Source organism: Argentina silus, assembly GCF_951799395.1.
Source record: "Argentina silus genome assembly, chromosome: 4".
Taxonomy (NCBI): domain Eukaryota; kingdom Metazoa; phylum Chordata; class Actinopteri; order Argentiniformes; family Argentinidae; genus Argentina; species Argentina silus.
Window position 1 is genome coordinate 3,843,350 of NC_139658.1, and position 13,672 is coordinate 3,857,021.

The window sequence follows — 13,672 nt, forward strand, 5'->3', positions numbered from 1 at the left end:
CAACTCAACCCAAACACCCCGTTTTCCCCCAGAACGCTTTGAACAGGGACCCCCCGTTTTCCCCCAGAACGCTTTGAACAGGGACCACCTACTGCTCTGCATGGGGGTCCGCAGCAAACTTCTCAGAAAATACAGCAACCACCCCACCCTCACGGAGGAGGGCCCTCCAGAGACGGTTTGAACCTGCTGTCAGGGTCAAGGTTGTTAACTAAAAATACACCACCCTCCTCCCACAGTGTCTGAGAATGCTTGAGGTGTTGTGTCTGTTCCTCTGATAACAGAACATTCCGCAGACCAAGACAATCAACAACCCTCAACCCACATCAAAGGCCCCAGGAGAGGAAGTGAACCGGCCCGCTCATTACAGCCAATCAGCGGTTTCCTGTGTTGCTGTGACAGTGGGGCCAGGACTGGCCAATCATTTCTGCCCTGGGATAAACATATTGATTGTCCATCTCCATTCAAAACACTCTTAACAACTTTCCATTAGCCAATTAGCTTGGCCCATTCTCTCTCAGCTAAGTCGGTCCATACCTCTTCCTCAAGCAGGGAAATCAAAGAGAATTGCGGTAATTACAAAATACCCTCACTGAGATGGGAGAAATTATCACCTCATTTAGAAATTCTCTGTTGTGAACAAATGGTGCATAACAGAACTATATCAAACTACAGGATTTATTCTTTATTTTAAACATGAATTCATATCACCTACAATATCTGGTCCTGTATAACTGTATGTTCAACATATAACTATATCTTAAAAGCATGGCCAAAGTCAAAGACCCAAAGATTTCCCATCCATCCATCCATTCACACACACACACACACACACACACACACACACACACACACACACACACACACACACACCCCTCCCCCTCTATCAGCAACCTTTTCTCTTCTCATTTGTGTCTAACAGCAGAGTACACTTTTCCCCCACTCTGTCTCCTCAAAATCCATCCCTCGACCACAAACAAGGCAATTCAGGTCCTCTCTCCTCTCACGACTGGTGAATCCTACACATGCATCTGAAAATGTTTTATAGACTTTGCCACCCGGAGAGTGGGGAAAAAGACGTGTGAACGGCTAAGGGCACGTTCTGGGTTCTGGGCGCATAGCGCTTGACACTGTTAATATAAATGGTAATAACGTCACACAGACTCAGCATGCCAAAGAGATGGAGCACGGAGCATGTAGAATGTTTACACAGCATCCGCATGCAAAGGCTTCTCCATAGCTCTCCTCCCCATCCAGGGCTTTTCATAGCTCTCAACGGGCTATAATACCCAGAAGAAATACATACAGCGCACTACATAGAAATAGCTCAACAGTGCTGAAAATCTTCTTCTTCTTCTGTCACATTGCATGTCTGTCTAGAGCTGAGAGTGGGAGACTAAGGATTAAGGGAGGGAAGTAATCGGTTTTTTTTTCATTTGGACTGGTAGTGTCTGGTAGTGGTAGTGTCTACCATGGTCAGCGACTATTTGGGTAACTGTGAGAGGGGGGGCAGTGGGCATTGTCTCTTCAATAGGGCTGCAATATTCATGTGGACAATCTGGCTGATAAAGAAAGAGATGGTGGCCTACTTGTGCTCGACAAATAAAAAGCCATCCTCCTTTCAGAGAGAGAAAATATGGATGGAGATGGAATGATTTGAGGAGCAACAGGATAAACATGTTAATGACATATCTACTGGGCTCCACAGGTGACAGAAGAGAAGGCTAGAGAGTAATGGTATGCAAGTGACACAATAGAGTTTACACAGAGGCGTGATTGTTCTTATTGTGCAGTTTTGAATGATTATCTGAACTAATTTCACATTGAGAGCTGCATCCCTAGAGCACATCACATCATATCGGTGTGTCCAATAATAAAAAAAAAAAATTGAAAAGAAGGAAAAACTTTATTTAAATGTTGTCTTCTTCATGGCTACAGCCCTGCAGCTTCACTGTTCTTCGACCTTGAAGTGATTCCTGGGGGAAAGAGAGAAGTTCTATTGGCTCAGTATGGAAGTGAGGGGACGGGAACGAGGGTGAGGGTGGAGTGGTGTCCCTCCTGAGGCGCACTGAGGCTGGGAAGGGGCTGTGTGATACAACCCCACGGGAGATGGAAGATCTGAGGATGAATCACAAGGCTTTGTGGGGAACAGACGACAGGATGTGCTTCAGTCTGTACCCTAGCAGAAAGAGAACATATCAAGGATATGTTTTTGATGCTGTGTTTCTCAGAAGCCAGGCACTCCATGGGGTTTAGTGCCTCGGGCTGCTCATCTCGTGAAGGTGGGCATCCATCATAAAGATCATGTGTACTGAAGGTGGAAACTGATGGCAAAAAAAGCAATACCTTTCATCTACCACACAACAATGGCTTTACAAAACAAGTCTAAAACCTGTGTACAATCTGGGTGTGCATGTTTGGTGTGCATGTGGAGGCATTACAAATGCATTACATGAGAAATGTTTCGATGTTTGCCCCTGCTTTTTCAATTTCGGGGAGTATTACTTTTTCATAAAAAACATGATAATATTGCTTTTTGCCAAAACAAAAGGAGGGGAGCCTGTATCTGCAACGAGATTATTACAAATGGTATCAAGCCAGTGCAGAACTGGGACAACAACCATTTGCCCTCTGGGTAGCGTTGGGGTTTTTAAAAAATGGCTGTGTTTTTCAGTGTCGTTGAGGACAGGCCCAGGAAATATAACATTATGTTAGGAATCACACGCCTCCCTATCCAGGGGAGGCCAATCATAAATAAAAATACAGAGAGAGAAAAATGGCAGTCATCAGTTACCTTTGAAGGTTTAATGGAATGTAGCTGGTGAGAGAGATTGAGAGAGAGAGAGAAAGATGGTGGGGAAGAAATGAAGAAAATAAACAAAAGAAAGGATCCACTATAAATCCACTGATTCTAAATTCACCAACAAAAACACAACTACACAAATACACATACAACACAATTATGTTGTATGTTGACATTGTGGGGTAAGACACTTCTTAAGTTGCTTAATACAGGTAGTTAGAAAAGCATCTTTGGACGTACTGTAGAACAAAATACTGTCCAGTTCACTCCTCTGCTACCCTCCCCTTTTTTCAACAATACATTTTCTTATTTTTCTCCCTCACTTAATCCTTAGCCAGGGACATCTTGTTAAGCTTCCTTCCCTTGACTGACATGTTTTTATTACCATGTCACTCACAGCTGATTGCATGTTGTCAAGACTAGCATATAGTTTGCCCTTAATGTTTAAATTTTTGCTTGTCATGCATGTATGTGAGCACACACACACACACACACACACACACACACACACACACACACACACACACACACACACACACACACACACACACACACACACACACACACACACACACACACACACACAGTGTTACCTAGCTCCTAAAGCTACACACAGCACCAGTCACAATGAAGTACAGTATGTTGCTAGGACCTTGGAGGGTCCATAACAATACAGCTAGCAGAAGTGGAAGTGTAGGCATTCCGGCAAGGTCATGCTAGCTTCACTAATGAGCATATATATCCACAGGCACTGAACATAGAGCCACCACAACCATCATTATCTACTGTATGTGTATGTTAGCATTAGCCAGACCCCCATCCTTAGAGGCTTATATTACACCTATAAGGCCTAACGGTGCTGCAGAGCCAAGAAAAAAAACAAAAAAAAACAACTTCTAGAGAGGAAGAGAACACTTAAGTACCATCCAAGAATGGATAACTAGATCAATACAAGTCTACTTTCTCAAGACTGAGCTGTAGAAATAGAAGATGAAAGATACAAAAGAACTTTATTTAAATACAACTTTTCAAATAAAGGTTACTAACAAAGATTGGAGATGAATACCAAGTCCCAAAGCTTCTGTACAAAACATCAAACACACAAATAACAAAGCACACATACTGTACCACTAACATACAACTATTTGTGTAAATATCCGAAATTTCTGCACAGTATTATCCCTATTTATCAGATCAATTGGCACAGGAATGCACTTTCTATTTCCCTTGCCTCACTGCAAAGGTTGACGGGAAATAAAATTCCATTCATCAATGACATCTCTTATCTGTGATACCTGCGGTAGTGTGTGTGTGTGTGTGTGTGTCTGTGTGTGTGTGTGTGTGTGTGTGTGCATGCGTGTGCGTGTGTACGTGCATGCGTGCAAAAGAGAGAGAGAGAGAGGCCAGAGGCAATATGTATAAGTGTGTGTGTGTGTGTGTGTGTGTGTGTGTGTGTGTGTGTAAACCTTTCTCGCCCCACATTTCATCTCTTACCCCCCCACCGTGTGTTAATTTACTGTGCCTCTCTTATCTAAGCAGGTGGGTAAAGGCTAGTGCTAGCAGAGCTGCTTCCACACTCACCCCTTCATCCCTTCTGCTTCTTGTTTATCACGTCCAGCCTTAGCGGAGGTGGAGGAGGAGAAGAAGAAGCTTGGCCAGGATAGGATGGACAGAACAGATAGTTTTTCACCTCATTGTGAGAGCAGTGGAGCCACCGCAACCTATCACAGGTTGTGAAATGGGCAGGGGGAGACGACAATGGAACACACCTTCACCATGTTGGAACATGTGAGTAGAGGTGTGAGATTGCCAGATGTTATGTCCCTGAGTGGATGGGAATAATGATAGCCTGGGTCTGATCCCTTAATGATACTTTTTGAAAGGAGGTCATATTTGTTTGACTGTGGCTAAACTTGACTGTGGCTTTCTTTGAAAGATAATAGCAGTGGTCTATGTGAGCTTTTATGACTACCTGTCAAATTTAGCTCGGTTTCCAAGAATCCCAGATTAACCGCGAACAAATTAATTAGACAGATACATTTCCGGTCAAAACGGATTTGTCGATCTCTGTTGCGATTGTGTCGAGGCGACTCGACCCTCTGCAGCGTCCCTCTAGTGATCCTGTGCAGACAGAATTTGAAGATGACAATGATGAAGTTAGGCTTCGTGCAATCAAATGAGAGCAGTCCAAACCTCCCTGTCCATAACTCATTTACCAGCCGTTTAAGCCACTTCTTTTCCGGAATCTTCTCTGAGATTTGGGGTGGAGCGACGCAAATCGAATCAGATATCAGCCATTTAGCGTCGTACGAGATACGGTAGTTTTGTATGAGTGCGGCAGCAGATACTGATCAGAAACAAATGTGGTTTCGTACAATATATGAATGTGACATGTAGGAGAACTATACACCCTAGTTGATGTATGCAGATGGGAGACAGTGCTTCGTGGCTGCATGGCTGTGCTTGGCATATTAACCGCTGTATTACAGTTAAAACAGCAGGTAGGAGGCTCAGCGGGGCCCTATTTAAATCACGCCATTCAAGGGGCCTTATTAGGGAACACTTACTAAATGGCAAGGCTTGTAAATCATACATCATTCATCAAGAGGACTTTAAGAAATGAAAGCGATATTTTGCGGCAGACCTCCTCTGTGTTGACAGCAGCATGCAGCACTCATGAGTATTCACAGGAGCGAGGGCCCAGACTGAGCTAAAGCAAGGCCAGAGTGGGTTTGTGACAGTCATCCAAGAGGACAGGCCAGGCTCTGTGGACACCAAGCCAAAGCTACATGCTGTCACTGGGTTAGCTGGTACACTAGCATCTGTGTTCATCAGAGGTTACAATCAATATAACCATTTGGTGTTAGCGTTTGTGAAATTTGGAACGGACGCCTACAGGGTGGCTATGCATATGAACCACACATATTTATCTCAAGCTGTGGTTGTTTTTCTGTCTTTCTTTCTTTCTTTCTTACTCATTCTGTCATTTTCTTCCTTCTCTTACCCTCTCTGTCCATCCAATAGTGGACCCATTCATTCCTCCCCAAATCGGAAAGGGAACCAACCCAACTAAACTAAAACTAAACTAACCCTAACATCCACACAGGCATGCAATAATGCTGTTTTTATCCAGTCTTTGTGTACCTCTCTTAAGAGGTCAGGGCTTACATGCCTTATACAGCACAGATTATCTCCCATGCCATTGAATGGAGCTCAAAAAAGAGAACCAACAAAAATTGGGACTAGCAAGTGCTTGAGCCCCTCACAGGACAACACACAGCCTAACAAAGAGCCCCCTCACTCTCACTCTCTCTCTCTCTCTCTCTCTCACATCCCCCATTTTCTCAATTATAAAGGTTGAAGGGGGAGTGTCTTTCTCCTTGCCAGGAGAGCCATGCATGTTTCTCTAAAGGGGTTCTCCCTCTAATCATAGCCTTAGGTAACTAGCTAACTGACATTTCTGTGATTGCAATCAAGGACCACTATGGGGATTGTCGATTGGACATAATGAGGATCAAAACAGAGTGAGGGAGGTTCTGTAGATGAAGACAATTTATGAAAACAAAAACAACTAAAGCCTAGGCCTTTGTCCATCAAATGTTACATACCTGATCTAAGACAGCATAATATATAGTAACAGATATACAGTAACATAGTAACATACAGTAACCATAACATAACCAGATATACAGTAGCTTCAGCTTCAGTAGGTTCAGTGTGACCATTGGGGAAACCACAGACATTGAATTCAGGTCAGTTCAAGGGGGAAAAGGAGCGTTTCAAACACTGAGCAATTTTACTGGGCCCATATCTCTAAGTAATGGCATTGAAAAACCACCCAGGAGTTTTAGCTTTTTTTCCTGACTAAACCTCTTGTCTCTTGCAATCTCTCTTCATAAAGGAATCCCCTGCTACATCTGAATAGGATTGACAATAATCCACGAGGCCTCAGTCTATTGCAAACAGATTTAACAACACGGCCACTACTGACAATCAGTGGATCCCATTGCAATGTAACGACAAAGACACATTCTGTCCCAGTGCTCTGTCCCCATGCTTTTATAACATTTCAAACATGAAATATGACATTGAAAAAACCCATCTGCTATTATTCACTAATGCGTAACACTGACCAAGAACGCTACGCTTTTCCTGAAAAAGCAGACAGAGCTGTTCATCACTTTCCTATATAGTGTAATACTTTACCTTATACTGTAATACCATGCACTTTCTACAATATCATGTCTTTGAACTACATTTCGCTGTCTCAGTACTTGTACTCTGTGCAATGACGATAAAGTTGAATCTAATCTAATCTATAACAGTTTACCTTTGACATTCAACAAAAGTAATGTGGCATCAGCTGGAGAGCTATGACACACACATACACACACGCGTGAGCACTGGCATACACATGCAAATGGCCCACTCCACCACTGACATATTTAATTACCTCCTAGACACAAATGCCCTCTCTTGACGGTGTTAATTGTGAACATTCTCCACAATGTGTGCTCTCTCTCTCTCTCTCTCTCTCTCTAAGGACACGATCAGGGGATCTAGCAGGTTTAGGGTTCTCCACAGTAACGCTTTTTGCAGACAAAACTGTTCACTGCTGCACAATGAACTAGGCCAAACTAATCAAACCCAGTTCATCCTTCATGGTAGACTATCAGAGGTGAACTTTATTTTGCAGGCATCATATCTTACATTGACAGAGTCGACATCATCCATATTGAACAATTAAAGAAATCATTAATATAACAGGAGCCAGAGTTTGGATGTGAGAAAAAAACATATATTTTCATGATATTTTTCAACGTAATTTGATGCATTGCTGGGTAAGAGCACTCAGTGCAAAAGATACACCATCAAACAGAAATACTTCAAGTGACATTTGCTATACAAGAGACAGATACATGCAAGCACACGCACACACGTGCATGCACACACACGCGCGCGCACACACACACACACGCACGCACACGCAAACTTGGCCAGTGTGTTGGGAGATATCATGAAATTTGAACTGGATCCTAAAACACCATGCTGTGTCAGACGGACATCCATAAAGATAAATCAGGCTTCAGGACTGTGATCCAGCCGTCACTACCTCCTCCCATTCATTACACTCTGGAGGCCTGGCCTCCACATAAATGCCCTGTCTGATCGATACGGGACCACCTTTTTCCCTACTCCCTTTTCTCCCCAGAGTCTGTCTGTCTGTCAGCCCTTACTACTTGCGGGTAAGCTGCTGAGGATGTAGGTGGACTCCCCCATTGTCTCCTGGATTACCAACTACCTGACCAACAGGCCACAGTTTGTATGGCTGCAGGGATGTGTGTCGGACTGGGTGGTGAGCAGCACTGGTGCCCCCGAGGGGACAGTTCTGGCTCCCTTCCTAAAGTGGTGGACTTTAGGAGGACTAGGGTCCCCCCCTGTCTCCTGTTTCCATCCAAGGAGATTACATGGAGGTGGTCCAGAGCTATATGTACCTCGGGGTACACGTGGACAATACACTGGACTGGTTAACACAGATGTCCTGTACAAGAGGGGCCAGAGCCGGCTTTATTTCCTGAGGAGGCTCAGGTCCTTTGACGTGTGCAGGACTCTGCTGAACATGTTCTACCAGTCAGTGGTGGCCAGCGCGGTGGTATGCTGGGGGGGCAGCATCAAGGAAGGTGACACCAAGAGGCTGAACAAGCTTATTAGGAAAGCTTGTTCTGTCCTCTGTGTCACCCTGGACACTGTAAAGGAGGTGGCCAATAGGAGGATGAGGACCAAACTCCTGGCCATTATGGACAATCCCCCCCATCCTCCACATCTCATTGTGGCAGAGCAGAGAAGCTCTTTTAGCAATAGATTATTACAACCACGTTGCACTAAGGAGCGCTATAGGAGATATTTTCTGCCTGCCACAATAAGACTGTACAACTCCTCCTCCAGCTGGCTTGATCGGGGTGATCAGAGTCAGGCAGGGGGGATATTAAATCATACTGGACTGTTCTTACTGTATATAATGTTTCAGATGTCTATTTTATTTTATTCTATTATTACTTTATTTTGTTATTGTTTGTGATGTAAGCTGCTGTCACGCCTTAATTTCCCCTCGGGATCAATAAAGTACCTATCTATCTATCTATCTATCTATCTATCTTTTATTCCTTCCCTCCTCTATCAAACATCATAACTTTGTATTATTGGCATACTGGAGGAGTGGACACAGTAACTCCTCCCCCTCCCAGGTGTGGGTACAGTCACTCCTCCTTTCCCAAGGTATGTCAGTCCCGCCTCCCCTCTCACCTCCACAGGGAACCTCCTGCCGTTGATGCTGTGTTCAGATCCCTCCGAGCCGTTGCTCTGACCCCAGTGGAACTCCACTTTCTCGGCTTTAAACCTTCCGGGCAGGCCTGCACCCCTCACAAAGTAGTCATCCTTCAGCATGATAGCCACTGTAAGGTACAGAGAGAAAGGGGGAGAGAAAGGGGGAGAGAAAGAGAGAGAGAGAGACAGAAAAAAAAGAGGTCACTGACAGTTAATATTCATATACATACTGTAACATAGACTACATAAACAAGCTGGAGAAGCATAATAAAATAAGGCAACAAAATAGATGTTTACGTTTTCAAAATAGTGCAATGCACGCACACACGTGCACAAAGTGCTCTCCGAACCTGTTTGAATGGCAGAGACTCAAGACGTCAGTGGCCTCTCTCTGTCGCTCTCAATACAGTTAAACAATCATATACACAAAGCTTTCTCTTTCACACGCACACACGCGCCGCGCACATGCGCGCACACACACACACACACACACACACACACACACACACACACACACACACACACACGGTGTAAAAACACAGGATGAAACCTCTGTTTGGCCTAGAAAAAGAACAAAAAGGACATGCGTTTGAGGACATTTGTTCTGCAGGCTTAACTATTTTGTTTTCTTTGGGGAGATGTGCTGAATATTACACATGGTCCTTTTATAAGGTCTGTGCTGGCCTCAAAGACAAGGTCTCAAATGAAGGGCTAATTTGCTTGGCAAAAGCTATCTCCTCAACCATTGCAAATTGTCTTTGCAAGTCTTTTGTTATTTCATCACAGCCTTGTTGAAGTAAAGTGGGGAATTGATAAAGGGGGGCTAATTTCCTGATTCACAAATTTGGCTCTGAAAGGACCTGCGTTTAATTAAGCAATGTGACCTTAAATAACTGCTCCCATTGTCAAGCAGATTTCTTACTCTGATTGAATTTCAGAATCGTTTCTATTCCTCCTTTCACTGGAGATTTCTGTCCCATTTAAAACAACCATTCAAGCACAATGAGTGGCCTGGTTTGTCATCCCCATCACTTCTGCAAAGTGTCCAACATAAGAAATATTACACTAAATACGATACACCCAATGTACTCAGCTCGACTCACCGCCAAAGGTAGTTTGAAATTTCACAAGTTGGAGACATTGCCCAAAGTCGATGACCCTTGAACAAGTGATTTATAGGAGTTATTGTTAGCTCCTTTTCTATTTTATTTCACATTGGAGACATTTGAGATAGGAGATGTGTTGCTTTACAAAGTTGTTGGTACTCTGGGCTGAAATTCTACCACTTTCCTGGAGACCAAGGCCCAGGCCACAGTACTAGTACTTCAGAAAACGGGGCTTAAGATTACATTGAGTAGTCCATCCTGTCTAAGCCTTTTGGGAAACCTTGAGCTGAAATCGCTATGTTAGAATGGCCGCTCCATCTAAATAGATCTGGGGAATAAACAAAACACAGTCCACCGTCCCTGCTAGGTTAGGCTAAAACTAAGCCCCATTTCACTGCTGTGGCTAGCTACATCATAGCCTGCATTAGCATTCAGAGGACGACAGGAAAATAACACATTTCTTGCTCTCTTTTTTCATCATTTGTTTTTGCCTTTTGTTGATTCCGAGTCCTAATCCAGCATGCGTTGAAAGTGAGGCCTTGGGAGTTTCATTAGCAAGTCACGCCAGTGTTTGGGCTCATTTCTAAGAGGCGAGCAGGAATTAGATGCTAAGCCAGAAAGACCTTGGATGGCAGGGTGTGAAAACAGGGGGCTGGCATGGAAATAAAGCCCTGATCAATGCAAATATTTCTTCAAGGCTCCCAGCCCTCATGAATTTCTTAAAAGGTTTATTTGATATGATTCTGGGAAGCTATCCCCCTCTTCATCCCCCCTCTCCTCTCCTCTCCATCCTCCTCTCTCTCTCTGTCCACACATCAAAACCCTGACCCTTCCTTCTTTCCACCCTTCTTCTGGCTGTGAGACATTTTTAACGGCTACCTGCTTCAAGGTGAAGGGGTCGGTCAAGTTCAGGTGAAGTTGCCATCTTCATGGGAGGCTGGCGACTTTGAAGAATTGATTAAGGCATCCATTATGCAGGGATGCTTACCCCTCCCTTCTGGTTTACCACACCCGTCATGGCTTCCTCCTTCAGGTGATTATTTCACAGATAAAACGCTCAGCTGTCATGTATAAATAGTGGTGGATTTATAAATAATGCATGCCACAACAAGGGGTACATTTGTCTTGTTAGGCATGCATTATGTAGCAAGGAGAGCTAGGTGCGGCGCTGGGCTCTACTTCGTTCCGCAGCTGTTGTTTGTCTTAGCGCTTTATTTCGGCTTTGCGGGCTTTGCAACTCCTGGGCTAAATGGCGCTATACACTGATTGCATCCCCCCACACCTCCACCATAGCCCCATCCCCCCATGCCTGTAGTCAGCTCGGTGGTGCCCCCCCATCCTTTAACGCACACACAAAGGCCTTGGGAGGAGGTGGTTGTCAGCCATGAGAGTCCCAGAGATCACTCTGCAGGGATCAGGGATGCATATTTTTCATCCCGAGTGAGCTGACGAGGTTCTCTCTCTCTCTCTCTAAAGGTCTGTCCGTCCGTCCGTCCGTCTCTCTCTCCCTCTCCAAGGACAGTGATCGAGTACACTACTCTGAGGTGAGACAACCAGTCCATTCCCCTGGGAGAATACATACAGTCCTGTATGTTCCCCCTTCTGCCAGATGAAGCCAACTCCATTACATTACAGCCATTACAAACAGACGACCTCCATCTGGACAAGACATTCATTCTTCACAAGACGACCCTCCATGAGCCATGTGGATCGTGCATTCACCCTCTAATTCACTCTTAGAGAGGGATAGGGGACTGGGAATGGCATCGGCACTACCGTTGACACTGATGGGAATATGGCTATAGCTTTATGGGCTATTCCCACTATGGGCTATAGTCCATCTACAATTTCATCATGGGATAGGACAGTTTGGGAAGAACACTTAAGATGACTAAGACACGGATTACAAAGAGGTACAAGGCTGTGTCCATCATTTCAAAAGGCGATACATTTCTCCACCTTGCATAGGGAAAGGGGACCTCTCCATTTGGAAGTGATCATAATATGATAATAATAATACGCAAAAGACGATAACGAGTACCAGAGCTCACATCCACAATATTCAAAACAATTACTTACAGAAACAGAAGATCTGAAATGACTGAGAGAGAGAGGTTGTAATAGGACAACTGGCCTTGTTTTGGCTGCTGTCAATACTAACACCAGTCACCTGTGGCCCCTCTCTTCCACACGCATTTAAACTCCATTTGTAGGCAGAGAAAGAGGACCATCCATCTTTGTGACACACAGAAATTGTGAAAAATACCTGTCTTTGACAGGAGAAATCCATGAGATGTTGCAGTATATGAGCTGAATGCAGATGTCCAGAAGCATCACATGAAAAATCCTCCGATCATCCATCTTTATATTCTGCACGGCATTACAACTGCATTTGCATAGGCATCAGATGTAATGAAACGTCGCGTGTGATTTTTATGTACAGTCCCGTCCCAAATATCACACAAATGTTTATTCTATTCTCTTCAAAGCTCTTGTCAAAAGTAGTCTGATACTGTAGTGCACAAATGCATACAGATACTATATCCACTCCAGACCGAAGATACTATTCATCCATATACTGACACATGAGCTGTTATCATGGAGTTTAAAGCAATTGCATAGTGATAAAAAAAAAAGTATAATTACATTGGGATAGTGAGTCTCACCTGTTTTGCCAGTGTTCTTCATTGAGGTCTTGTTGGAGGACTCTGCCTCGAAGCCGTCCAGCGTGAGCTCCTGGTACTCTGTCGACACCTTGGTGTCCTGGTCGCCGATGTTGATCGGAGATTGGTTCCTCTCTCTGCATTCTGGGTAGGCTGATGACCAGCCCTCTTCCGGCCCGTATGTACCTGTTAAGAGAGGAAAAACAGAAACGAAACGCATCAAGCTTTCATCCTATATGATGACATCACTCATACAGGTGAACAACCTGCAACCCAGGCAAAACAACCTATTTGGCTAACTGACATACCAAGCAATTTGTTGTACACTGACGATGCGTCACAACTGGAATACCAGTGTCATTATTTTGTGCGTAAAGTCTTTTTCATGGCACACACTTCCACATTTTTTTTCCACACATTTTGTTTGAAAAGGAAGTGCTTTACTTCTGCTGTTGACCTGCACTTCAACCTTCCCTCCCAGGTGAGTGAATGCAGTTGTGCCTGTGCTAGATGTAGCTGACTGGGGACCTCCTCAGACAGGGAGGAGTGAGGGCAGTGTGCAAAGTACATCCCAGACTCTCTGCTGCCAGGCACGGCCTGGGGCTAGACCAGCAGTCTCACTGTAGCAGGCCAGGGAGTCAGGGAGAGGTACAGGAATGAAATGGCTGGAGAGAGAGAGAGAGAGGAAGAGAGAGAGACAGTGAGAGAGAGAGAGGGAGAGAGAGAGATAGAGAGAGAGATAGTGGGAGAGAGGGGATGAGAGGAGGTCAATACCATGG

At 44.5% G+C, this 13,672-nt stretch overlaps 1 protein-coding gene across 1 annotated transcript in view; it reads right to left on the reverse strand.

The window, feature by feature from the left end:
- Positions 1-13,463, reverse strand: part of ptprga (protein tyrosine phosphatase receptor type Ga) — a gene marked incomplete at its 5' end in the record, with an annotated part of 60,152 nt that extends 46,689 nt beyond the window's left edge. Inside the window, 3 exons of the mRNA XM_083667624.1 lie at positions 9,104-9,252; positions 12,897-13,079; positions 13,415-13,463. Of these exons, the coding sequence (XP_083523750.1) occupies positions 9,104-9,252; positions 12,897-13,079; positions 13,415-13,463 (381 nt within the window). The remainder of the gene's footprint in view (positions 1-9,103; positions 9,253-12,896; positions 13,080-13,414) is intronic.
- Positions 13,464-13,672: the final 209 nt, after the last annotated feature.